Here is a 27,396-nt window from a genome sequence, read left to right as displayed (position 1 = left end):
TATTTGTATCGCTACTGCCCTCTCACGCTTAATAATGCAAACTGAAGCCTGCCTGTGCTTCTCAACAGATGGCAAAGAAACACTACTTATTTTAAGTCGTAATAAAATTGATTGCGATTTGGAAATGGTTAGACCGCAATTGTATCATAGTTTAATTATTACTTTAATAAAAATATAACTATTTTGCTTAAGAAAATGTATTAAAAGGGATTGTGCTGTTCTGTTACTTTACCACTGGTACCGCACCCCACATCACTTCAGGATAGTAACAACCGTTTTTCTGTCAAAAGTGACGGTGATGCTGAACGGTCAAGCGTGTTGCGGTTCTGGACGTAAACAAACTTATTTGCTCGATATTCAAAATTCAAATTAAAGAGTTTAACAAAATGTTAAAAATAATAACTTATTTAGTTATTGTGTCAGTAGGTGTGGCTTTTGCCTCAATTGGAGACAGGTCTCCAGTTTATCAAAGGTGTTTGGATAGGTGTCAAATATTAAATTGCTCAGAAGGTAAGAGGGACTAATTTCAATAATGAGGTACACTTTGAAATGCAAAGAGGGTAATTATTTTTATATGATTTCTAAGAAGCTTTCTTCAATATTTTTCGAGTTTTAATTCAGTTATATACAGTAAAACACCCCAGTTTAGTTTCCTTATTGGTTATCTTATATCTTTTTAAACATAAAATTCTTATATTGCTTATAGATGGAACAGTCTTTGTGTCAGACCATCATCAAGCAGTTCATTTAAAAACATTAGCGTGGTCTTGTTTGGATGAGTGTAAATACAACTGTATGTGGAAAACAGTGGAATCGTTTCACCAACGCAACTGGAAAACTCCACAGTTCCACGGAAAAGTAATTAATTACTTCAATATGAAGACTTCAATGTACATTAAACTATGATAAAATATTATTGCAGTGGCCTTTTATAAGGTTATTTGGGATTCAAGAACCCGCTTCTTTTGCCTTTTCTTTGCTAAATTTAATTGTTCACTTGAAGATGATAAAAAAGTTCCATAGGCAAGTGAGATCGGATAGTCCATTGTACTGGTTGTGGTTTGGTTTTTGTTTGGTAAGAAGCTGGTATATCATTGTTGGCAGCTTTTAATAGGGAAACTATCATTCATCTTTTTTAAAGTCTAAAAGGAAATTCGTCAGGTAGTTCATCTATTTTTTAAGATTGTTAATAATTGTTTTAGATATGTTGTAATGCCTGGTTCTGGTCAGCAATATTCCATGCCAGGGATTTTCCACTGACTGAATTATTAGACTATGCCTGTGCTTTTTCGATAGTATTAGTTAATTGCTATGTAATGCAAATCAGGTGAGTGCTAAAAGCCCTTTAGTGCATATACATATTTTATAACTATGTTCATTTTTAGGATTTTTAGATATGTCTTTCCCAGATTCCTGCATATCATCCTAACTATTTTTTTCTTGGCGTTTTTCGTCAACCACACTGCGTATTTGAGTATGGGAAGGTTCGATTATGAATATAATATGCAACTTAATGTTTTAGTTGGTAAGTAAGGAATCTTTTTGTTTTTTATTGATTTTCGCATCTATTGAAAAGAGCAAAAATATTTTTTCAATGCCACATGTCTATTTTTTACATCTCAAAAAAATCAACATATTATATGATTCCTAAATCACACTAATTTTAAATTATAACTCCAGCTCAATAACCAAATATGATAATGAAAAAAGTTCAAGCTGCTTAATATTGTATTGTGTTTAAGGGGATCAATATCCACGGATACATCGTCAAAATACAAAGATTAAGATTTAAAAACGCATTGAAATATTTTGAAAACCACAGTAATATGAGGTAATTTTTATCCACCTGTAAAATATAAAACATTCCTTAGTTTATTTAATCCTTGAATCTAAGTTGCAACATCCTGTGTCATTATAGTAGTGTTTTGCAAGATTTGTAATGAAATAATAAGTTTTTTTATTCCGAAAATTTTCAAATGTTTCACATTTCAGTGCTACGTTTTATTGGGCTGCAATTTGCGTAACTTAGCCTTATTTTAAGTATCCGTGTATCCCGTGCTGTGCACAAGATCTCTAACGGAGCTAATATTTGAAAAATACTGTACAAGGCGTGTCAGTTTTTACCGAGGTTTCTACGAACAGGCTTTTAGCATTACATAGAAAACATTTGGGGGGGGGGGGGGGGGGGGTTAAGGATAGATATTCTGCTAATAGAGCTAGACAGTTAATTATGTAACTAAATGAAAATTGTTCGATAAGCGGGTTGAACGTTGTAGTCCCATCAGCCGACCTCCCAACATCCCAGGCGCCGCACCTCCGAATTTCTAAGTTTTGGGTTGCTTGAAAGCTTAAGTGTGCTCTCAATCCACCGACTTTAGTGAGGGATTGATAATGAAAATGCAACAAATTTGTGCATCCAGGCAAAAAAGTCCTTAATAGATGACGGGTGCTGCCAGCGGTCGACGAAGTAACATATTTGTGCGGATGGCACTCAGTGGTACGAGATTAATAAAACCAATTTTTGTTTAAGAAAGAACACAATTTTATTAAACCAGGTCTTTCATTTTGTTTATCTAATTACAGGTAGTTACATCGTTGCACTATAAACGAGATATGGTGCTTTTTTTCTTTCAAAAAGTGCATCATGATAAATGAGCAGTAGTCCTTTCTGTAGTACATAGAGAACAACATGATATGGATAATATCAACAGACGTAATGTACAGTTGTGACAACAGAACAACAGTTCTCGTTTGATAGGGCAACTTGTTAGAAGAATCTTGAACTGTTTTTAATAACACAATAGATATATTCAACATGTTTAATAAAAACTCTAAAATTTCATGTTATTTTTCCTAGTCATCAATTTATCCTAAAAAGTCTTGTACGTTGAGCGAACTTAACAACTAGTTCCTTGTAAGTTATAGCTTCTCACTGCTTGCAATTGCAAAGTTCTCGGTACTCGGTACAACATACGTGTTTCACCAAGCATCGTCGTTACAAAATTCACAAACCTATAGGCACTCGACAAACGTAATTGAAGCTTAATAAATGTTATACACTTCATTTTGATATGTTTTTTGTTTACATATGAAAACTATATGAATTAAGTTACGACATATGTTTGCAATTTTTCCACAGCATTTTTGACTAAGATTTTTTTGAAACATCCTTTAACAACTACAAAACTGACCAATGTACTGTCGTATTTCATTGCCTTTAAGGAATATCGTTTTTAAAAGTTGTCTAGATTTTATTTTTGAACTGTTAAGGCCTACCAGACAATTAAACGTATTATTTCAAGAATTAAAAACAAATATGTTTAGTTTGAATTGTTCATTGTTTCTACTATTTTCTTTGAAAATAACGCCTCACATGCAAGCAGGGATTGTTGAAGGGGCGAAGTTGCACACCATTCACAGTTTTAAACTAATTCAGAATAACAAACACCCTTTAGGTCCAAACTTCTGGTAACTTGGCCAGATTTTCTCTATCACTATTTCCCTTCTGCTGCTCCTTCCAAATCAGAATATTTTACAATCAAAAATGCCTTAACGAAAATCAGTCAGAACCTGTCAGTTACCAATTAACAGGCATATGAAATGTTTTTCAATCTGAACTTTAACCACCGGTTAAAATAAGAACAGCTATGTGGAGCACCTCTGTAATTGATAGACACACTAATTGTTGACTTTGATTAGAAGTTATTTTACATGCAGTTTAGCAAGACCTCAACGAGCGGGCATTAAGTCAATCAAGCGAGATTTTCCTATTAAATTTCGACATGCAATTTAAGTTACACCTTTGCTGATCTAGTAATTAAAAAATAATTTCCAAGCAATTCTACCATGCAGAGTCCTAAGAAAACATTACAATACAAACTGATCTCAAACAATGTCAATAAGCTTGAATGGTGGGTTCCTTTGTTCCGTGACAAAAATTAGTATTTGTAGGAACCATAACAGCCATATCTTGGTTTATTTGGGCTGTGCTGAAACGAAACAAGCAACCTTACGTGTGGAAATGTTCGGTATACGTAGCAATGACTGGACTGGTTCTTATGCTGGAAATCATCGATCAACCACCGATATTTTATGTCTTTGACTGTCATTCCTTATGGCATTTAGCAACTGCACCGTTAGTTGTACTGATATACAGGTAAGAATACATTCAGGGTAATCCCAAACAAGAATCCCATAATTGGTGATGTGCCAAATGTCTGAAAAATTATTATTATTATTGGACAACAAATTCGTCAATATGGTTTGATGAACATACAAGAGAGTGTTTAAGTCAACGTTGCTAAGTTGAACATTTCAAGATTCAGTTGATTTTGCCTTACAGGCAAAAATTTCAAAATTCCATTTGGCAAAGAAGGGTTTATCACCTCATCCACACTCCACTACTTAAAAACGGAGGAAACGCTTTTTTATTGACAAATTAGTTTTTTTTATTTCTCATCCAAAGGTCTGTCGGCCTCTACTGTTATATTAGCATAAAGTTTTAAAAAACAAAAGAACAACGCTGTGTTGCTATTTGCTTTAAAATATCCTCAAAACTAATCCTGATGATGCTGTTAGATTAGCTCTGCTGGATTCTTCATTTAACGATTTGACCCTTGTTTGTATCTTTTTAGTTTTGCAATTGATGATTGTTGTTATCTGAGGAAAACGGAGATCGAAGCAGCTGCCGACAAATACCGATCGAAAATCCGGTGAAAAAGGCTGAAAAGACCAAAGTGGAGCCAATTGTTTTTGTTCAAAAAATGTGATGTTACCAGAGTGTTCTCGTGTGCAATTGAGAAATAATGCTTACTTGTGACTGTATTGAGTACCTACGAAATTGCACATAAATAAAACTACTCGCGTTTTCTATTAACACTCATTTCATTTATTGCTTGTCCTAACCCTCAATGGAATTTCTTCTTAAGAACTAAAATTGGAAATGGTACGCCTTAATAAATATGCAAGCAATATGAACACTTACAGTTCCAGGTACCCATAGCAGTATTCTGGCAGAAATCGAACACCTGATTAATATAAACCCTAGCCTCCTTCCCGTTACAATTTCTCCTACACTCCTCACTCCTATTTTTCAATTTAATCCAAGAGTTTTTCAGCCACACCAACACCCGGCTCCTAAACTTCCGTTTCGCCTCCTTCATTTGTGGTTCGCTAGTGTCAACTTCAATGTCGGCATCCACGCAATTGTCCTGTAGTTGTAGTCTCGAGATTTGCACCTCTTCTTTGTAATAATCTTCGTCACTGCTTGCCTTGGGCCTGTCCCCAAATAGACTCACATGCCCCTGTTTCGACTCCGTACTGGTTTCTTGATGAATGGAATTGGGACGTTTCTCACCCTCGTAGATCGCCGAAAGTAACCCTGTGGCTCGAAGGTCGCAATCACGAGGGCGCCCTGTTTATTTTGAAGCCGCAACCGCACCCACAACGGAAGACATCTAATGTTTTTTTTACTGTAATACTTACTACTCCGTGGGAACTTTTGCAATCCGTTGTTCTCTACCATCTCCTGGTACATAACGTTTAGTCGTTTGATCTCGCTCTTTTGATGGTTTAACTCGGCCATGATTTTGTCGAATTGCAGGCTTGTGTCCTTGCTTTGCATCTGCATGAAATAATAAAAGACATTTTTGCATATCTTTCATCGATATCAGACTCATATGAAACCCTTAATAATTGAGAGAAAACGGGCCATGTAGATATGTTGCTTATTGATAAATACTTCTGTTGGGATTAATATAATTTATGTATGCACCTTAATGAGCACTGTTCCATGACTTTGCGGGTAGTTAGATACAATGATATTATTGCGACCACCGCTATCGTAGCCCCTTTTCAACCGTCGGCATTTGTTACAAATTATCCCATCCTTACTTTTCGTGTTTCCTTTTGCGTTCCTTGGTAGACCTTTAGCTGTAACAAAAATTCATTTACGCGGATGTGGGTTTACGACCATTTATCCAATATCCGTAAGCCAAGATGAATCGATACCCATCGGATCAAATTCGTTCAGCAGCGTGCAATGGCTGAGGACGAAAAAGGACTTTAAACCATCCGCATTTCTTTCAAACTTGCTGCGATAATACAATTATTTCATAAACAGTTTATTATTTCATTCAATAATTTCCACGATTCAAATAAGAAAGGAAAATTTAAGGAAGGAATTTATTAAGTTGTATTTTATTTATTACCTTTTTCGTCTACTTTTGATGTAACATCTTTGTAACTCAGTTTGGATTCCTCCTGAGAGGAACGAGAGGAAACGCGGATTGGTGTACTTGAGTCCGGCGAAGTCTACCGATGTAGTAAATGGTATAAAACATAATAAATGGTCTACTCCCTTTACCCGACAATCTCCCCTTTTCACTTGGCTTCTAGATTCACTGTCGTGCACATATTCAATGGTAGCGTGTCCAGGTTTAGGTTCAGTGCTTCGTCTGGTCTGAGGCTCATTTCTCATTTTGAAATAATTTTGCTTATTTGAAGTTTTACCAACTGGAAAGTGAAAGTTTATTTAGAGAGAACCGAAAATTCAAGATTATTTGTTTTTTTTCTCATTGGGGCGGCTAAGGATTGAAAGTAATTGGAGAAAGTTTTCGAATATAGACATCAGTACAATCTCCATCAGATAGACAGAAACTTGTCCTAGAAATAATTGTCATGTATAACATGCGAAATGCCCATGGAAGAGATCACAGCATTACCATCAGTGCAAGAGAAAATGATAACTAAGTCACACCACCAAAGCTAATGAAGAACTACTGCAGGAAACGGGAAAAATATCGATGTTCTTCTCTGAATAAAAAAAAAACAAAATAACATAAGAGATAGCTAACGAAAAATAAAAACAAGAGTTTATAGAGATATGATCAAAAACGTTTTGGTTATGGAGGGATGAATATTCACACATCACTAAGTTTGTTACATCAACATCACTAACATCAGTACTACGAACCTGAAGACGAAGTCATTTCCGTAACTGTTACGTCCGACATAATAGATTCTGCCTCCTTTTTAGAAGGGCCGATTTCATGGATTTTTAGCGGCGTCTCGAAAAACCAACAACAGAAAATTAAGCATTCAAAAATAAAACTTTCTTAAGTGTACCTCATTAGCAGACATTTGTGTAGCTACAGTTTTTCCATTTTTGGGCTCATTTCGTGGAAAATTGCTTGCAGATCCAATTTGATTCCATGAATCTGTTTGAATCTTGGTTGTGACACGTTCCGCTATATGTTCGAGAATAAATTGAAAAACACGCTTTGCAAAGAAAGTCAAAATCATCAACATTTAATGTTTCTTTTACCTGACGCCTTAAGGGCAGTAGATTTGTGACTTAAAATCGTATCACCACTTGAACTTTTGTTGTTATTTTTCTGAATTTTGGGTTCTTCTACTGAGGAAATCTGCAACTCACTTTATTATAAGAATCTAATACGCAGTCTATTTTTGCGAAAATCTCCTTCCAATGTCTCAAACTTACCTCAGGGACCTCAGAAACTCTTCTATGACCTATTTGGCATTTGCAATGCCTTATATGATTTTTCGGTTTAGAAACTATAATTTTGGTCACGTAATTAACCAATTTCTTTTTATTATTGAGGCAAGGATGCTTCTTTATCTGCTTTTCGTCGACTATAGCAATAATATTCTTCAACACCTTCTCATTGTAATTCTTCAATATGTTAGTTAAATTCTCTCTGGACTTGCCAGCATTGAAACCATCCTTTTTAAAGCACCAGTAGAAACTCTTATCTGAGGATAAATAATTGATTTTCTTCGGCAAAATTTCTTCTCCTTCCTCAATAACTTGGTCTGGGTTGTCCATCCATTTCACCTTGTTACTCGAAGAGCTTTTAACTCTAGTCCATTGCTTGCTAATGAATTTGTCTAGAGAATTTGGTAATACCCAGGAATTATTCTTTTTCATCATAGGAACACCATATTGGCGGCGAGAGTCTTTAAATTTAACTTGTCAAAATAATATTTTTGTCAATGTGTCAAAAACGAGCCAAAAATCTTCATTTAGGTTGAAGAGTTGCATAGCGCTTTCGCACAGTATACAGGTATCACTAATTAAAGTCAGATCGTGCTAGTGAGAGAAGGACCTCACAAGGTTTAATGCCGTCGACGATTTTTTTTTATCTCAGGGTAAAATGCAGCAGTGCAAAAAATAAAACAAAAAAGATTAATCTACCGCTAGAACTTCTATCAGTAAAAGTTCTGATACCAATTTCAGTGTCTCGAACGTCCAAGCAATGGTGCTGGATGTCATTGCTCACAATCAAAAGAACTCCACTCCTGTTGTGGTTTCCTTAGTCGTAACAGCGAGCAGAAATTTGGTCTAAATGCGAAAAACTTCCTCAAAGGCTTTTTATATCCAAAAGATCGCATAATCGATTCTTCTGGACACTTCGCAGTAATCAAATACCACTGATATCGCACAACCTATAATAATACTTACCGACTCGACCATCATCCAAAGGTTTCTTAACAAAACAACAAATCAGATTAAGTCGTCTTAATTTTATTGTCACAGTCACTTGAATTTTTTTTTGGTAAGTATAAGAATTCTTTTAAAACTTTCAACAATTCTTCAGCGAAATAAAAATACAATATTGCACCTATAAAATTATCTCTCCTACGGCTTTCAGCGAAAATGGGACGGGAATGCATCTGATAATAATGTTACTATTGGCTGGAGGTAAATAATCAGCAAGATATCAAAAATTGCATTTATCATCATAGGTACTTAAGTCAATCTAAAATGTTAGATATTAAATCTCGAAAAGACGAGAATATAAAGCGACAGCGCATGACAAATGCGCATGGAAAACTTACTGTCAGTACTAACTTTTCTGACTTCGCATTGTACTCATCAGAGGCAACATCCATTTTTGGAGTTCAGAATATTGAATGAATAATTGTCTTTTGAACAATCTTGAAATATATTCTTTATATTCTCACTTCCGATGAATTTATTTTACAGTGAACTTGGTATGCAAGGCCTAATGCAACAACAGATCAAAAAACTCAATTGGCAGTTCTTGCCACTTCAGGGTATATTAGTTTAGCGAAATACTTCCGCATGTGTGGTTGTAACTTGACAATTACACTGGTTTTTTCCAAAAACTTTGCAAACTGGGGCAATGTTTCACTTTAGACAATTTTTGATATCCCGCAGTCTGGACAATACTACTGTGGTATCGAAAGGTTCCCATTTCAGACCCTCAGGATACCGGCAAATGGGGCAAAAATACCTAAGACAATAAATTATGCATAATAATTATAATAAGTACGCATACTAAATAAATAAATAAATAAAGGAACGTAAAAGGATGCTAACTTCCTAGACCTAAATAATACTATACACAACAAATTGCCTAGTAAATTAAAAAGTTTAATTTACAGAAATTCGAGGTAAGAAATATGGCAAATGGCAAGGTGTTCTTACTACTAGTAAGCTCTTATGATGATTGCATTTTACACAGTAACGGTATGGTTTTTGGAAGGATTGCAAAACATTCAAAACCGACAGGTATACTTTATACCCCTGTTTTGTATAGCATATGATTATTTAAGGGATTTACTAAAACTACTTCAAATTCAGCTATATAAAGTGCAGATTCGCCATTTCTGTTTCAGTCAGGAGTATTGTAATTTCTCTTAAGTATTATACATACATATTTATGTATCTATGCGGTGAATTTTATTGCGTTCAGTAAGGAAATACAAGTTAAAAGCACAAATGCAGCACTTGTAAAAAGTACTGCAACACGTTTATAACTTTCATAAACCCCCCATCAAAGAAAAAACGCCTAAACGCGCATAATTTTCTTTGAAAAGGGACATTTGAAACATTACTTTCGATGGACAAAATTGCCGCCCCTACCCAAGTACACCTCCTACCTTTTTATTTTCAAATATAAAGGTACCCATTGTGGTATATCAAATAAAAAGTAATTCAATAAGGGATACAATGATATACACTATACACAAATTGCAACATTTTTTACAAGCGCTGCATAAAACAGGAGTTTTATTTGAAATTTAAAGAAAAGTAAAATCATATAAGTACCAAGCACTGTAGCTGGGCAACACCTTTAGTCGCAATCGGTTAAAATGGAATTCGGGAAATCCAGTTTTGATCGAACGGGGACAAGTTAGTTCAATATTTACCTCTGTGATAACACAAAGGGTGTTTCAATAGGGTCGCTCGAAATTTTTCAAGTTATAGCGGACACGTTATTATACCAACATTGATTAAATTTGTTGTACATTTTTCAGTGGTGTATTATAGCAAATCACCATGGACGGTTATAGCATTGAACAACATGGGCAAAAAAACTAATTTCTTATGGCCTAAAGTAGATAATACGGACACTAACGACATGTAGTTCCAACGGGACCGCGTTCCGTGCCCCACCATGCAGGTCACGATGGACGTTCTGCACCGGCGATTTGAGGGCTTGGTTGCCTCAAGGGTCGGCGACAATAACAGACCACAGAAATCGTGCGATTTAACGCTTTTAGACTTCTTTCTTTCGGGGCTATTTTAAATCGCAGGTTTTTAAGGATAAACCGCAATTAATGCCTTCAAAGCCAACGTTACAAATGTATTCCAGTAAATTCATACAGATTTATGAGACAAGGTCATCGAAAATTGGACTTTTCGAAGATATACCACCAAAGCCGTTTCAGACCCTTGAACGACGTTATGCTCCACATTTAATGCTATAAAATGTTTATTCAAATAAAAAAAATACTGACTGAATATCTTACACACAACTTGTTTTATTAACAGGTAAATATCGAGTGTCCTTATTGAAAAACCCTATATTAATATTAATAATTATGCTAAAACTTTAAACTTATCGTGGAAATCTTCCTTTGCTCGGTTATCCACACGAGGTATTTTATGCTTATTCAAGAATAGACTTTTGAATTTAGGTATTGCCCAGCTTACTGAACATTGTGAATGTGACTAGAACAAATCCCACTGATCGCGAGTGTAAAAATATCATATTTATTGATAATACCATGTCTAACTTGTACTTTAAGCTATCCTACGTTTCGCCTAGAACCGAGCGTAACGCTTATAACAACTTGAAACGCCGCCACCACCCGAATCACTCAAGAAAACCTGCTTACTTAGCCAAATTTACAAGTCAACTTAACTCACTATATTATATATGATTACTAAGATTATTATTGACTCTCAGTGTGTTTCTTTTTTGGGATAATTTTACATCATATACATACATAGGTATAGGAAAAACATTGTCAAGCGTTTATGTATTTAATTTGGAAAATCACAATACAGCAGCGTGCCAACAGAATAGAAATAAGAGTGGTCTACGAAATAAGCATCGACTGTCGCACCATTATCCCTTTGACTGCATAAATTCATCAAAATGAAAGCCTGCGACGTAATAGTCAATACTTATCTCCTAGGTTTTGCTTTTATGGGAAAATACGCCCATTAATGCGTTTTCAATCGGGCTAATAATGCTGAAATACAGGTGGCACCAATTAAAGTGAAAACACAAGGTTGATGCAAGTGCGAGAAAGACCACACAAGGTTTCATATGCCTGCGACAAAGACCAACAAAGTGGGCGAAATCAGTTCGGAGGGAGTTTCCGGTTTCGATGTTGAAATTAGTATCGATTTCGTTGCATTGACGACAATGGAAATTTCAGAAAATATCAGAATAAAAAGCAGCAATGCAAATAGATAAAAAAAAAATATTGATCAATCGCTGGAACTTATATTAGTAAACAATCTGAAACGGGGCGAGATCTGACAAAATACTAGACTGACTCCGCCCGTTTCGGCCGCCAGTGTCTCCACCCACTTCGTTGGTCTTTATCAAGGCACATTAAACCTTGTACGATCCTTCTCCCACTTACACAATTCCTATATTTCCACTTGAACTGGTGATGCCTATTACCAGCTGAATACTATGATTATCAATGGCGACTTTACTTTCTTGTCACAAACATGTGCAGCAATAACATGCTATAATGAGTCTACCAGTGAAATCGAAAGACTTGAAAAAGTCATACATCGGTTTGAGAAAATTCCGCTGAGTAAAACCGTTCTGGGGGGCTCAATGCCAAGTTGTTGTGTTAAAAGACATTAAATACAGGGCGTATCAAAAATAAATAACATTAGGTTGATTAAAGCCGCTCATTATTTCCAAAACGTGTCAATGATTAGCATTTAGAGCTTACTTAACTGTCATGATTATTTGAAGTGATGTATTTTCTAAAAGTGACTTTACTCACTAAGTGTAGGTATTCTGCATCAATTTACTTTATTTGCGTTTATTGGAAGTCGGTTCACATTTTCGCCATTCGATTCTTTTCTATTTCTACGAAAACGAGAATGCCGGTCAAGCCACAAATAAAATATATGTAAGTCGTCTAGTACAAAAATCTGCCAACCTTCTTTGCAACTGATCATATTATGCACGTTATGTGTTCATCGTTCAGGTAAATAGATCCTTGCCAGGCAGTGAATTTTGTTTAAAACAATTTTTCATTTTAACTTAATAACGAGGGGAGATAGAAAGTTTTAAGAGAAATTTTTGCTACGTGCACTAGCTTAAACTTATGTATTTATTACAGATACACCGTGTATATGCTCACAAGTAAGTTTTCAATAACTTCAATTTTTGAGTAGTAAACTTTAATTTTTTTAAGCTCACGTAGAAAGTGACTCAGTGAGGTAGAGCTCCGTTCAGATGACTTAGAATAAATCTAAAAGTAGGACTAAACCTAAAAGCATATTTAAACGTCAATCACAAATTTTCACCAATATCGCCAGATTTGATAATGTACCTATAGAAAAAGTAAAAGTTTCTTTAGGTATTTTATCTGTACATTATCGCATTTTTATTTATAATCAATTTAAGTTATTATTTTGTGTGATTTTCGAACCTAAACTGTCTCTGTTTTATACAACTGCCTGCAATAACATAGCCTTTGATTACCGAGAATTTGTCATCGGCGTATTAAATGTCTCGTTTGCTTTTAATGAAAAGTAATTAATTCATATTATTACTCATTACTTAAATGTGACAAACATGTAGAAGGGCTATATTAAGTGCTGAACTAATCTAACCATAGATGTAGACAATTTATTATCTCTGGCATTAACGAAACTGATTTTTAATTTAAAAATAAAGAATTGAAAGTGTCCATTGCAGAGGGGCACAAATAAAGCGATCGTATAATCATACAAATCTAAAGATGTATAAAATATACAGAGTTTGTAAGTGAAACCTCGGATCTACTCCATTTCACCAACTGGCGTCTTACGGTTTGCAAGATTCCCATGTTGAAAGTCAAATTTAGAACACTCTGAACATGGCTACTCCGGTACTTTCTCTTTTGTACCTGATATACTATTAACAGGCAAAAATTGATTATAAATTAATTATAACTTTTAGTATTTTCCCATTTCACTGGTAGACCACAATTCACATACTCTGACCTCAAGTAATACGCTCCAATAAACGAAACCACTACGAATTTTCTTTTAGAATTCTACAGCTATTAGAGGTTCTACTCTGCTTGGGAGAACAAAGATAGTTGGTCCGTATGATGAGTGAGTGAGGGCAACTAATCTTAAACGACGACAGTGGAAAATTTGTTGGGTTTCAGTCTTCAAGAAGGAGTCATTATAACACATAGTCGTGTTTGCAGATATGTTCGTTTATATTATTGATTTATTTACTATACAAGCATCGACTAAACATTTCGACAAGCCGCGAATTCGTACTCAAGCTACGACGGCGGTCGGGGGAAACTCATATATCTTTTTCATTTAAATGTTTTGCAGCACACTATTTAATCACCCTGTATACAGTCGAATGGATGGAGAAATATAAATTAATTAATAAAAAAAAAACAGGTATTAATATCGATAAAATAAAATGGAGAATGATTTGAAGGACTTTCGGTAATTGATTTATATGTTACCATGCAATTGACGTGAAAATAATGAGGAAGACAATTTCGGGAGCAAACTACAGGAATTAGAAACAAAGTTTACCGATTTTGATTGGGTGTGTTCAAGTACATACTAAACACTGAAATTAATTGGTTAGGATGTCGGTCTTTTTGAGAATTAAACGAGAATTTCTGACGCAATTCTACTAGATTACGATTCATGCTACTACACAAGTTTACTAGAAAATAAAAAATATATATAGACAAACAAGATTATTGTAATAGAGTTCCTTCTTCACTGAGTTCTGCATTACCTAATTACACATCAAACACAGTCGAAAGCCCTTTAAATCACTGCTGACAATAAAACTTAACAACAATCCATGTTTGCAGTCAATCCAAGGTGTTATCCATTTTTGACCAGTAAATAAGTTTGAATAGAGGCCAGAAATCTTCGATATGGAGAAATCTAGTCTCTAGAAATGTTACAAGTAGGTAACAAAAAGTACACATGGCAAGCGTTTTCCGACTCATGTTCAAACATCTTTTTTTTTGTTTAAAAGTTGCACAACTTAGGAACGTATGGATATTTTGTAATGAACCACCCTGTAAAAATTTGCAAACAATCGTTCGTGGTTTTTCGATAGAAAACAATGGAATGTATCAGTAAATCTCTAATAAAAACGAAATATATTGCCCTAGTTTCGCTCATAACGCTAATAACACCGAATCGAAAACATTTAATCGTAGAAATTAGAATAGTTTCTGTAGACAATAAACCGTTAGACTTCATTTGTTGGGTTGGTAACTTACGAACAATAACTCTTTAAAACTCTGTAGTAAACGCACGTCAGTTCAGAAATAACGGAACAGCTTAATAACAACCAACTGCGGTGATGAACTATTCAATGAAACAAAATCCTTAACTAATTATTTCCAGAATCGTGAAAATGCAAAATAAAGATTAATAAGATTGTGTCAGATAATGGGATAGAGATTGCAGTCTATTTCATTATTTCCAGAACGCTTCATTCCTATTATGTGAACGAAAGCAAAAATCCGATATGTCTCGTCGATATAAACAACCTCCAAGGGTTTGGACGACCCCTACAACTTTCAACAACATTTCGCCCTCGACATCAGGGCAACACAATGATTTTATCACACAGAGCAACATCGGAACACTTGCTAATTGTGATCCGCTCGCTTACCGTTCATGTAACCAATCCAGCGATCAGCGGTCTTACGAAAAATGGGGTCGTCTTCGATAGTGGCAAGGAGTAGCAGCTGATTAACGTGAGTAGCGTGGTAGTCCCACCGGGCCAAATTGGGCGCGATGCCCAACGTGAAATGACGCAAGTCGTAGGATGTCATGCTACCCATGTCGAAGAGCGGTAGCATATTCTTTAGGGTGGTTATACCCTGGTTGTAGAGAAATTCGGCTTCCTGGAATGAAAGTTTAAGGAATGTTGTCAACATTTTTCATACAACTTTTAGGCGAATACCGCTATAAATCACGACCACAACAGGAAGTTCATGTTTTGCGAAAAAGAAAATTATTAAATATTTCCTTGCTACGAAAGCGACTTATTTTGTGGCTACTACCCAACTTATACTTTATTTCTGAATCAATTGACATACCTGGGCTTGCCCTACCGGAGCAATACTCAGTAGATCATATAGGCCCAACAAGGAAAATATAAAGCCATTGAGTACGAACGAGGCTGGTTGAGTGGGGTACTCCTCGTACCAGTGATACTTATTAAGGAAAGTGGCTAAAACGCCGCCATCCGCGGCTGGAACTCTGAAATAAAGACTTTTGTACTATTCAAAAATCCCATAAAGCATACCGTGCAGCAACACTTTTACTAGTGCACATGTCATGTTTTTTAATAACTTTCACTATAAGATAATTAATACAGAAATTGAGAAATTGACCAATGCTCTACTCTGATTTCGTAGTTTCTTTAGAAATTATCGTGATGACAAAGTTACCAAGAGTTTATGAAACCTGATTTTAACTAATATATAGATAACTTTATAAAGAAAATAATTTCCTGAAGAATATTAGTAAAAGAATACATAAATATTTAGTCTTAGTGTCAAGGTACAGTTGTGATTAATTCAGATCATTGGCCTTTTAATGAAACAAAAGTTATGTTAGTGTCGAAACACCTAAACGGTGTGAGTTATTTTATTACCTAAACGGTTTTAATCCATTAAGAGCAGTATTCAGATAGCGTTGATCTCCACCTGAGTGATGAAATGCTCTCGCTAGAACTGATATTGCATGACCCTGCCCCATACTGGAATACCAACCTAAATAACAATAATATACAGTAATATAGTTTTCCCTTTTTGAACATACAATATTAATGTCTTTGTGTATGATTTTTAAAATAACAATTGAGGTCCAAAATACTGTAATGTTAAATGCTGAATTAATTCGCAGATATAGAATACTTGATACTGCCTCACAACATTCAACTTACCAGGCTCTAATACTACAAAATCTGCAGCTATTTTTCTTTTTACAGGAATAGGCCAACCTCCAGATTCAAAATCCTGGTTCTTAACAAACCATTCTGCAGCATCGTAAAATTGTTGCATATGTTCACAAGACGAGATCGTTACGTTGTCTAATGAACCAGATCCTCTATAAAAACAAATATATTTTAAAAACGAGACAACATTAATATTATTCCCTCATTTACCTTAATGTGATACCCAAAACTTTTAATTTTGACTTTGGCACTTTATGCCTCAACTTCTCTTTAGTCAGATAATTTAATCCCTTTTGTAAATCCACAATTAAATCCCTTGTTAATCTTTTCCACTCAGATATTAGCCCAACACCATGATAAATGTTACTACCCTGTTCAGAGAGAAACTTTAATACATTATTGGCTGAAATTGCAAGAAAACTTTACCTCAGTTGTAATGAGAATATCGCTAACAATGTAGTGAAGAAAAAACACTTCCTTATTTTCCCTATTTTGTAAAGCAACAGTGAAACTACTATTACCATTCAATAATAAATCAACTTTTAAAACAAAACTTAAAACATGATCCAGTTTCAAGTGGATCCCTTCATTATAATTCTCACTAGTTTTGAAGTCTAAGACTTTAGTTTTAGCCCCCTGGATAAAAACTCTTTGCAAATTTGCTGATTCTGGTATATCCCTAAAAACCCTTCAATGTGAGTGGCTAAATAGAATACTACCATAGTTACCATTGCGCCAATATTTCATCTGCGTCCTCGATAACTTTGATTCTAGGCTCAGGCTCTGTTAAGTTCTTGGAATAGTGTGACAGACCAAACTGAGCAATTTGCGTTGGGTAATAATAGCCTTGACTCTCCCATTGGGTAGAAACTGGCACTCCATCCATTGCACTCACACATTTCACCCTTTCCCTCACTTCAACATTATAATTTTCAAAGTACATATAAACACCTCGAGGGTCATAGTTAGTTTTTGGGTGATAGACCTTGCTATAGCTATGCGACCACTCGAACCTATTGTCACTGCTCAGTTCACCATATATTTCAAAATATTTCTTCAAGAAGGTCACAGGAACATACACTTCTTGACCATCCTTCTTGCACCCAATGGAATATTCGCCATTAATATCACAGTGTATATCCACAACACTCTGCAGTTCAAGCATATTAAAGCTTTGATCTCTGGGAGTTTGCAAATTTGAGGCCTGAGTATTGCACATGGAATAAAGGACGACAATTGCAAACAATGTAAAGGAAATTAAAAAGAGCATGGCTATTTTGTTGTTAAATCTCATTATAAAAAAGAATATCGGTGGGTCCTGAAACAAGATGATCGTTTTGTAGTGCCGTTTTAGGGAGATCTTAGAGTTGATAAAGCTTTTGTGAATCGTCTAATTACCTTTGGATAAAAAATGTTCCTGCTTTGGGAGCAGCCACTATTTGGTTGGAGGTTATTCATTAGTTACTCACATCCTAACACCACTTCATATAAGAAAATTTATTGATTTGATACCCGCAATTTGTTTATATGTAGAGCCAATGGGCGATATTCGGTTACTCATTGATAATCCTTTTTTTAAACTAAAGGTGTCTAATTACAAAATAAACTTGATAAACAATTTCAATGTTTACTTTCTATTGTAGCAGTTGTGACGTAAAGATCATTTGCACTTGTAGTTTTTGTCAATGTCAGGTATCTGTCACTGGCTCCTTGAATAGCAGCAGTAAGTGACCAACGGGTTTCACTCTTTCAGCATTGTTGCTTTGATTACTCTGTAAAACTCAATTAAGTTGTGTAAACTTTGTCTACTATCTACATCAACAAATACTTAAAATAAAAAAAGGTAAGAAAACTGTTTCCTTCGAACTAATATACTAGGTGATCATAAAAAAAACGCATAGTAAGTAACGAATCGTGAACGTAGGACGATGATTAAACCATTTACTTTTTATCGACAGTGATCTGGACCTGGGGTCCTTTTTGCTATAAGCATGCGGCGCCAATTTGTATGAAAAAAACCTTGGTTCAATAGAACTGCGTCATAACTTTTCAAGCATAAATGCGGTGGCCCTGAAACACCAAGATAGCGAACAATCATTTCGTTCGATATCATATCGCATTTGATCATCCTTGAAGCTCCACGTTAAGAGTTAAACATTACACAGTACAGGGTGTCCCGAACAAGTTGTATCAAACTTAAGGTTATTGTATAAAAAAAAAAACAGTAAAAACTGAACTATTTTGGCTCCAGAGTCATTTGTGTTCAAAAGACTTAGATATTTAATTCATTTTTAATAAAGATATAATAAAGGTTCAACATGCCAACTCCCCCAATCTTAAATTTGGCACAAGCTTTTTGAAACACGGTGTTTACGTGTAAACTCTCTTGGTTTCCACGAAAATTAAATGATCTTTCAGATAAAGTTTAAGTAAACTGAAAAACTAATTCGTTGGCCTTCATTGTGGTACCTATGACAAAATAGACCCCGAAGGCTTTGCCGCCTTATCAAAACACAGAAATATATTTGTATTTTCCGAACACATAAGCCGAGGGCTTATTGCAATTACTTCTCAAAGTTTCGCCTATAACTGCGGTGGACATTAACAAAGGCCACGAATGATCTTCCTTGTGCCCCGGCTTCCGGCTTAGAGGCACCAAAAATATTACCAATTTGTTATAGATTAATTAGAAGTGTAAAATACCTAGTTACTCTTTATTATCGTCTTCATATTTTGGTGACCAACTTGTACTAGTAATATTTATTATAAATTATTTATCTTAATTGAATAAGATTTAATTAATATTTATTTATGGAATTATTTTAAGGAAAATATAGCGGTTTATAAAGAATGTTGTCGGTAGTGCGATTACTGCAACTCAAGGTTTGTGAATCGTTCAACTAAGGTTTCTGTGTAAAGATGTGCATCATTTATCGAGTGTAACAAATTGTATTTTGATCGACCGCTAAGTGTTCTTTTGGGGCACTGTTTAGCTGTAAATGCAAATAATTTAGAGCAATAAATAAATAAAATAAGTGAGAAATTAGAGTAAGGTAAGGCTGTAGGTCTTTCTCGTGCCATGAAACCGGGAACAGGATGCATGCAGAAGCACTTAATTAAACGTTTCTATGTAAGCTCGGCATACGGCCATATAGAAGATACGGGAGTAAACACGCTAGAGACCATTCAACTAATGGCACTTCCAGGTAGACTAAAAGTATTTAGCACCTTTTTTGTTTTAAATTAAACACCCCGTATACTTTTACATGTTTGGATTGTGTGACTGCCTAAAAATATTAGATCAATCTAAAATAGGGGTTTCTACGCGGATCTGCAAAAGAAGTAGGGTATATCGAAAGCTTAGAAAATTGGTCAATAATTTCTACTCGTCCTGGAGCTATTATTCTTTCCAAGTCCTATTTTCAGGAAATGTCGTTTCTTCCAACACACCTTACTTGGGAAGTATTATTAAAAGAATTAAAGAGCACCTAGATAACAAAAACGGTGGTCAAAAATCAACTACTAAGTATTTCAAATAATTTATTTACAAATAAACCTTAAACTAAATATTTGCTTAACAGTAGCAATAATATCACTGATTGTTGAATGAGTGATGGAGGCCTTAATATCATAATTTATATCGTTGAAATCACAGCATAATTCCACATATCTTTGGCTATACTCGAAATTCGTATTTCAATGTGTCCTTGCGATTTTTTAATATTTGTTTAAGATTAAATTAACTTATATGAAATTTTCTTGTAGTTAAATATGATTACTATAGAAAGTTATAAAAAAATCGGTCTATTGTCACATTATGGGTATCAAAGGTTCCTCCTCTCTCTCCCAACCTTCATACATATAAAACTTCCCAATTATAAATTGTAAAAATTCAACTTATGATAATGTTATCTCATTTTAAATTTGGGGCGACTACTAGGCTTACGGATATAAATAATGTCTCTGTTGGTGCTAAAAATTTACAGGTGTTAGCTATTTTGATAAAGCCAGATCCCCATCTATTTTTTTCTATCTTTTTATGTGTTAACAGCCATCACTATGTAGATGTTCAGCCCCAATTGAGGCGACATTGTTTGTATTCTGAAGTTTTTTTTAAGCATCTATTATCTTATATATTCTATTAAGATAAAACACTATGAGACATTTTCAACACTTTACCTTAACAAGGCATTTTTATAACCATGTTCCTATTCAATTTGCTGAAAATAAGATCCTCCATCGTCAATTTAATTTTTGAAATTTACAACTGAGATGCTCCGATGATGATCGGGTGTACCTGAACCCTATTTGGTGCAACTGGACTAGCTTAAGAAACTCTACATCTATGTAATTAGGTACCTACATATATCACATATAAGTACCTATTTAGTATACATTTGAAATATTTAAATTAATAAATAATAAATTAATTAATAAAAATATAGATGTGTTCTATTTTGGGTAATCAAGTCATAGATGATGGATGCTAAATGATAAGTCGTAGGTGAGCATCAACCCACCATTAAACATCAGAAGTAACTGCTACTGGTTCTGCTCTATCAGCAATGACCGTTTCGCTCTTGCATCAACGTACCGCACTTTTAAACCTTTAAGTATATCCCAAAACAGTAAACAGAAAAGCGAATGAGGGGCCAGTCGCATATAATTCGCTACAACTCCCTTATAAAATCCAGCGAAACCCTCCGTTCTTAGCATTTTTAGGAAACAGTCTATAACCCCCGCGTAAAACAGCCCTTTTCCGTTGGCGTCGACTCCTGAAAACAAACTAGTTAAGTGTTTTTCCTGTTGTGGAACTGTCCAATATAACACCTTGATTGTAAAGTCTCGTCGAAACTACATCGAATGGGTTTATCACAATAGTTTGTATGAACCCACTGAAAATACTGGCGACCAGCGATGTAAGCATTGGTGAATCTCGTAAATAAACGTTCTCTTTGAGTTTGTCTTTTGATATTGCGAAAGTGGTGAGTTGGGAAGAGGAACCTGCCATGGCTCGGATTATTGTACCTGTCACGCCCCTCCATAAACCTTTTATCTGAAAGATACCAATCCGTACTGTAAGAAGAAACTATACTTCTCGTATCAATGCATACGTGAGTCTTCAAAAAAAAAAAAAACGGAAAGGTTGAATCTTGTCATAGAGAGGAAATTTGGAGGGTTTCAAGTTGAACTTCCTGGGATACGTGGAAACACACACTACCCACCATTGCTGGTGACGGGATTATAAGCCGGGAACAATATTCGTCAGGATCGACGGGAAACCTATTTTCAGGAAAACCGTTTAAGAAGAAAATAGAACGGGACCATACAAATAAAAGAAGAAATACTGATGGCTTGAAAGCGAAGTGGGACCAAGGTGATATCTTCACGTCTGTTGGTGACGGTGCTCATGAAATATAGACATAGTACATAAACTTACCCCATGTTTATAGTAGATATCCTTAATCGCACTAATAGTCCCTCTATGCCCGTGTTGATGTCCGACTGCTATCTGTTCTGCTGCCTGCGATTGAAGCTGTGTTTTGATGAGAAATAAAGGACTTCCGCAAAAAGCACCTGTGGCCCCGGCTACTCCACTAGCTATGGCACTCTTGTATAATACTGTCTTTCCTGACGAGTCGGTGAGAAATCCGTGATTTTCTAAGGTCTGATACAAACCTGAAAGGTCCAAAACAGTAAGAGAACAACAACTTTGGAACTATAAAATAATAAACTACCTAATCGAACACAGTTCCTAACCCCGTGCAGAGTCATCGCTACCCCCAGGCCCCTTTGAAGCCCTCTAATGCCTTCGTTCTTGGCCACCACATACCCGGCATGGAATGCGTTTTTGTAATGGACGGCGTGTTGCCCCTTTGCTTGTAATTCACCTTGTAACTGCATTCTTGTTTTGAGGACATCGAAGGGGTTGCTGAAAAGAGAGGCGCCGCTAGCCGCCAGGCCTCCGCATATAAAGTCCATTGCTATATATCTAGGAGTAGAAATACAATTTTGTTATTGATTAAAGACATTTAGAGGTTATTCTCTTTCGTCTTGCTGCAGGATTGCAGTAGTTGTCACATTAGGGTACTACACAGCATTTTTTTATATTGCTATTTTCTTGTTGAATCTCGTTATAAAAAATGAGTATCGGTGGGTCCTGAGACAAGGTGAGGATTTGGTAGTGCCACTTTCATGAGGTGTTAGATTTATTAAAGTTTTTGTGAATCGTCTAATTACCTTTGGATAAAAAGTGTTCCTGCTTTGGGAGCAGCCACTGTTTGGTCGGAGGTTATTCATTAGTTACTCACATCCTAACACCACTTCATATAAGAAAATTTATTGATTTGATACCCACAGTTTATTTATATGTGGAGCTAATGGATGATATTCGGTTACTCATTGATAATCCTTTTTTTGTACTAAAAGTATTTAATTGCAAAATAAACTTGATAAACAATTTCAATGTTTACTTTCCACTGTAGCCGTTATGACATAAAGATTATTTGCACTTGTAGCTTTTGTCAATATCAATTTTCTGTCATTGACACCTTGAATAGCAGCACTAAGTAACCAACGGGTTTCACTCTTTCAGCATTATTGCTTTGATTACTCCGTGAAACTCAATTGTTCTATAAATTATGTAAACTTCCTCCACTATCTATATCAACAAACACTTTGAATAAAAGAAGTTAAGAAAACTATTTCGTTTTAACTAATACATTGGGTGATCATTAAAAAAACTTTTTAGTGGACGGGGGATCCCCCGAAACATTAAGATCTATCTACATATATCAGCGTCGTTAATCTACCGTGAACCTCTATATTGAGCGTTAAAAAACGCACGGTATAAGAGTCCAAGATTGGTTAATCTCTTGGTTTTCGTGAAAATTATGTTATCTTCCATAAAGTTATTAGAACTCTAATTTAATTACCTCGTTTATACTTCTTATAGCGAAAAAGATCCCGAAGGCTTTAAGGGCCGATCAAAGTACAATTGAAAATGTTTTCCGAGCCTACAAGTGAATCGGAGGCCTATTGCAATTGCTTCTACGACACTGCATATTTTAGGCGATAAAAATATCTACATGTTAAGTGTTTATCCCCACAAATTGAATTGCCAAGTAATTTTCTCTTTTTGGTGATATTTGAATTTTTTCAAACTCCGAAAATTCTACAGAACTCAAGAAGTGAAACATGTTGAAGTAGATTTGAAAATATTTATTGCAATTTTTTTATGCAATAATATGATTTTTTTAGTATCATGGCCAATACTTGGCGTCTGAAAAAGGGTGGCCAATGCGCTAATCACTGTTTGTTTAACCATAAAGTGATCAAAAGGTAGCAAAACAAGTTCCTACATCTCAAAACTTTAACATACACAGGATGTTAAAGCTCAATAATTTTTTTTTAGCTAGGTCTCCTACAGTTTTTGAGATGTAAACTGAAATTTGCAGTATTTGCAGTTCATTGATACAGTTACAGAGTGACAACTTTTCTGGGTCCAAGCTCTTTTTTTTCCAGGCAAAATTTTTTTAGCAGTTTCACAAATTTATTCCCGAACAAATCCCGCAATATTTTGTCGCTGGAGAACCAGACGGGTTGTCTGAGCAAGATTTCATGTTGTGAGGAAAGAATTCTAATTTGACTGTTTTCCACCTCGATATGCATAATTATCATCGATTCAAATGGAAACTTTGGGGTTCTGCAAGTAAGAGAAGGATTACACAAGGTCGAATAGGCTTTCGACAAAGACCAACAACATAGTGGGCGAAATCAGACCCGCGGGTGTCACCACTTGGATGTTTAAGTTAGCATCAATTTCGCTGCCTTTGAGGCGATCGAAATTTTTGAAATATTAGAGAAAAATGCAGCAATATAAATAAATTGGAAAAAGCGATTAATCCATCAGTAGCACTTATATTAGTAAATATTCTGGACCGGTGAGAGATCTGGCAAAACACTGGCTACTTCCGCCCACGTCAGCCGCTAGTCTCTTAACCAAATTCGTTGGTCTTTATCGTCCGAAACCTTGTACGGTCCTTCTCTCACTTATTTCCACTTAAACTGCTCATACCTGTATGTGATTACACAGGGGGTTAAAAATTCGAAGGGGAGTCCAAGAATCCCAAAAGGGAATACTAAGTGAATTGGTGCAAATGTTAGCATTTTGGGACTTTGTCTCAACCAGAATATGAAAATGAGCATCGTCATCCAATAATTTTTCGTTATTTACATTTGGAATTTTAGTTTGCCATTCACATAGCAATTAAATCTATACGCTGTTGCGTTGGAGCGAATTGGAGGACATATGCACTATTAACTTAGTCAGGCAGGTCAGGCTTTGGATAATAACATACCTAAGCCGTAGCAGAGCACGTTATTAGTCTGCTTAAGTCAAGTTGCTCTGTGGAGAATAAAGCGAATAGTTTTATAGTACCTACTTTGTGGCAATGGCAAAGCAAACCGTGCGCTAGTTTTAAAACTCGATATGATTACGGTTTCATCTCAATCAAAGTGCCGGTTCAGGACAATTCGGTGTTCTTACGTAAGCGTAAGTTTGTACATAAACGCGTGTTCATGTTAGGTTACTGGCGTACCTAATATTGTGTAATTTCAATAACACTAATGCTTCAAATTTATGAATGGAACTTAAAAGCTCTTACCTTGAAATTCGTGTGAAAGCTTCCTCACTCCACTCCAACTTTTGTAACTTAAGTGCGGTGTCGGGATCAGCTACATGCCTTTCTCAAACACCTTAAGGCAACTAACAAATCCACGTTTATATATATGTTTAACATCTTGGAATCGAAAAATGGAATATAAACGTGCCGTTGATTAAATAATCCCTATTTGATTAGATTTTTATGCGTAAATGTTTGCGATAGACAAAACATCGCGGATCGTAGTTTGGTTCATTGTCGATTCGTGATAGCTGAAAACGTGATGAACAAATGTTCGGATCGGAATTTTTAAGAGAACTGAGTATGGCGTTTTCCACTTGTACCACGAGCGATAGCCGAAAATGAGAAATGACTAATTATAACTATACAGACTCTGTCGAACAGAGGCGCGTGGCGCGGGTGCGCAAAGCGCTTTTCAATCTTATGCATTGTCAGGAGGAAAACCTCGACTGCCAAATGCACTATGAACTGTTTTTTTGTTTCCCATGTGGACAATGTTTAAACTTTCTTTTTGTATTCTTAGAAATGCAGTGGGAAAATAAACAATTTGCTTTCATTCAAACATGCGCTAAAAGTAATCGAACACAAAGGGTAAGGTAAACGCCAAAAAAATCAATTTTTAAATAATGATTATTGATATGCACATGATAGACATGATCATTTCAAGGTCGGCTGTTTTTTCGTTTAAAATGTACAGGGGGATTCATATTGAATTTGCCCACGATTTCGAAAATGTTGATTATTTACTATCGCATACCGTCCTATTTTGGTCTACCACCCCCGCCACCTTAAAAAAAAATCACTCAAATGCAGTATTAAATGCGAGAAAAAATACTTTCGTACGTTTGTTAATATTTTATTATTTATTTTTTATTATTTTTTATCATCGGTAACAAAAATTACCTATTAAAATTCGATAATTTAGAGCTATAAAGTATGTAAGGATGACATTAATAGATATGTTATACTGCACGACGTAGAAAAGAGAGCACCTCGTAAAAATTGTTTTATTTAAATACTTTTTAGTGCGCATGTCGGTATATGAGAACACAAAAAATGATTAAATTTTCAACCATATTTATCATTGTATTTACGAGTTATAAGGAATTTTAGTGTTTTTTTACTATAAAAATTGCAATAAAATATCAACAATATGACTACAAAATATCTGTTAAGACTTGAGGGGCCAAAACTTGATACATTGGTAGTTGATGTAAACCCCAAAGCTACGCCCCTGCACATCTTGTATTTGCTTGCTTCCCAGATGTCACGACCCGTCATACTTAAACAAATGGTTTATTAGTCAAAATTCCTCGGCTTTGTGTTCTTCCAAAGAAACTATATTGCGAGGTAAGCAAGTTATAAATGTGCATCGGACGTGGTTCTTGGGTGTCGGAATTCTCCATCGTTACCTTTGGCGGTGGGCGAAATTGGGGGTACCGTCACGTTTCGTTCGAAACGACGGCAATATTCCGGTCACGGGATGATCTGCTCATTGGTCGTCGTTCTGGGCATAATGGGCCTTCTTCAAGGGAAAGTCATCCCGCGTAATAGTACGCCTATGTCGGTTGGCCATCATCTCCCAGTACTTAAGGGCTGGGAGAGGATGGAATTTATCATTCACTTCTTCTCGTTATCATAGTCACTACTCTGACCAGTGTCGTTGACGGTTCAACACCTCGGATACCCCACCAAATCACAACTCGTACTAATACTCGGCCTCGCAATCAATCAATCTCGTGTTTACTTCAATTAAGTTTAGTAATAACTATTTACGAATAAGTTAATAAATAGTGCAGTAATTTGACGGGTTGTCCTAATTCCAAGACTTTCGGGAGATCCCACGTGTTTACCTTGCTGAGCAGGTATCTAGTCCGTCCTGGACTCTCGTAACTAGAAGTGCAACGTCGGTACCTTGAACCGACAAGTACTACGAGTAGTGCTCGCGTGTAAGCGCTCTCGTATAATAATTCGCGGGTGGTATCTCCAACCTCCAAAGAAGGAACCCCTGCATATTGCTCAACAACATCATTTATTTGGCATATAGTGGGCTAGAAAGTGCTTTCAAATTAATCAAATAGACGCACAATGAAGCGAAATTTTCATCGATTGAACGCCTTTGAGAGAGGTCGAATAGTGGATTTGCCAGAGACTGGTCTGTTATTTAGGGAAATCCTCATTAGATTGAACTGTAGTGTAAAAACTATAGTGAAACGTTGTCAGGCATGGTTCCA

The 27,396-nt window shown here is 35.6% G+C and overlaps 4 protein-coding genes and 1 long non-coding RNA gene across 10 annotated transcripts; 2 read left to right on the top strand and 3 right to left on the bottom strand.

Annotated features, from left to right (window-relative positions):
- The first annotated feature begins 136 nt into the window (after positions 1 to 136).
- Positions 137 to 4,876, top strand: PGAP3 (Per1-like protein PGAP3). 2 transcript variants are annotated; one of them, XM_066299586.1, is made up of 7 exons: positions 138 to 510; positions 707 to 858; positions 923 to 1,075; positions 1,203 to 1,327; positions 1,386 to 1,525; positions 3,952 to 4,156; positions 4,635 to 4,876. In XM_066299586.1, exons 1-7 carry the CDS (start codon positions 387 to 389, stop codon positions 4,714 to 4,716), a joined length of 981 nt encoding a protein of 326 aa, XP_066155683.1. In that variant the 5' UTR covers positions 138 to 386; the 3' UTR covers positions 4,717 to 4,876. The 2 variants fall into 2 exon arrangements, with proteins under 2 accessions (XP_066155684.1, XP_066155683.1); XM_066299587.1 differs by lacking the exon at positions 923 to 1,075 and having other exon boundaries at positions 137 to 510.
- Positions 4,866 to 8,419, bottom strand: LOC136348611 (uncharacterized). Of its 3 annotated transcripts, none has more exons than XM_066299579.1 (10): positions 7,502 to 8,419; positions 7,325 to 7,424; positions 7,126 to 7,247; positions 6,974 to 7,067; positions 6,365 to 6,513; positions 6,210 to 6,312; positions 5,774 to 5,931; positions 5,485 to 5,623; positions 4,985 to 5,413; positions 4,866 to 4,930 (listed from the first exon to the last, which is right to left on the bottom strand). In XM_066299579.1, the coding sequence occupies exons 1-10, from the start codon at positions 7,949 to 7,951 to the stop codon at positions 4,908 to 4,910; spliced, it is 1,767 nt and encodes a 588-aa protein (XP_066155676.1). In that variant the 5' UTR covers positions 7,952 to 8,419; the 3' UTR covers positions 4,866 to 4,907. The 3 variants fall into 3 exon arrangements, with proteins under 3 accessions (XP_066155676.1, XP_066155677.1, XP_066155678.1); XM_066299580.1 differs by having other exon boundaries at positions 4,985 to 5,386; XM_066299581.1 differs by having other exon boundaries at positions 4,985 to 5,380.
- A 1,482-nt stretch (positions 8,420 to 9,901) lies between these two features.
- On the bottom strand, positions 9,902 to 22,797 carry Hsepi (D-glucuronyl C5-epimerase). 2 transcript variants are annotated; one of them, XM_066299577.1, is made up of 9 exons: positions 18,110 to 18,201; positions 17,877 to 18,058; positions 17,207 to 17,796; positions 16,905 to 17,157; positions 16,689 to 16,849; positions 16,467 to 16,630; positions 16,176 to 16,293; positions 15,616 to 15,778; positions 9,902 to 15,420 (listed from the first exon to the last, which is right to left on the bottom strand). In XM_066299577.1, exons 2-9 carry the CDS (start codon positions 17,934 to 17,936, stop codon positions 15,163 to 15,165), a joined length of 1,767 nt encoding a protein of 588 aa, XP_066155674.1. In that variant the 5' UTR covers positions 17,937 to 18,058; positions 18,110 to 18,201; the 3' UTR covers positions 9,902 to 15,162. The 2 variants fall into 2 exon arrangements, with proteins under 2 accessions (XP_066155674.1, XP_066155675.1); XM_066299578.1 differs by lacking the exons at positions 17,877 to 18,058; positions 18,110 to 18,201 and adding an exon at positions 22,719 to 22,797.
- LOC136348619 (uncharacterized) lies at positions 18,202 to 22,350 on the top strand. Of its 2 annotated transcripts, none has more exons than XR_010733688.1 (4): positions 18,202 to 18,321; positions 18,437 to 21,855; positions 21,932 to 22,174; positions 22,231 to 22,350. It is a non-coding gene; the product is annotated as an uncharacterized lncRNA (long non-coding RNA). The 2 variants fall into 2 exon arrangements; XR_010733689.1 differs by lacking the exon at positions 18,202 to 18,321 and having other exon boundaries at positions 21,470 to 21,596; positions 21,656 to 21,855.
- Positions 20,006 to 22,460, bottom strand: LOC136348614 (solute carrier family 25 member 35-like). Its single transcript, XM_066299588.1, has 4 exons — positions 22,217 to 22,460; positions 21,919 to 22,157; positions 21,309 to 21,534; positions 20,006 to 21,253 (listed from the first exon to the last, which is right to left on the bottom strand). Exons 1-4 carry the CDS (start codon positions 22,458 to 22,460, stop codon positions 21,021 to 21,023), a joined length of 942 nt encoding a protein of 313 aa, XP_066155685.1. The 3' UTR covers positions 20,006 to 21,020.
- Positions 22,798 to 27,396: the final 4,599 nt, after the last annotated feature.

The sequence above is a fragment of the Euwallacea fornicatus genome, chromosome 34, assembly GCF_040115645.1.
Source record: "Euwallacea fornicatus isolate EFF26 chromosome 34, ASM4011564v1, whole genome shotgun sequence".
In the NCBI taxonomy this organism is placed as follows: Eukaryota; Metazoa; Arthropoda; class Insecta; order Coleoptera; family Curculionidae; genus Euwallacea; species Euwallacea fornicatus.
Note: the sequence above shows the minus strand (reverse complement) of the source record. Positions and strands in the feature narration are given on the sequence as shown.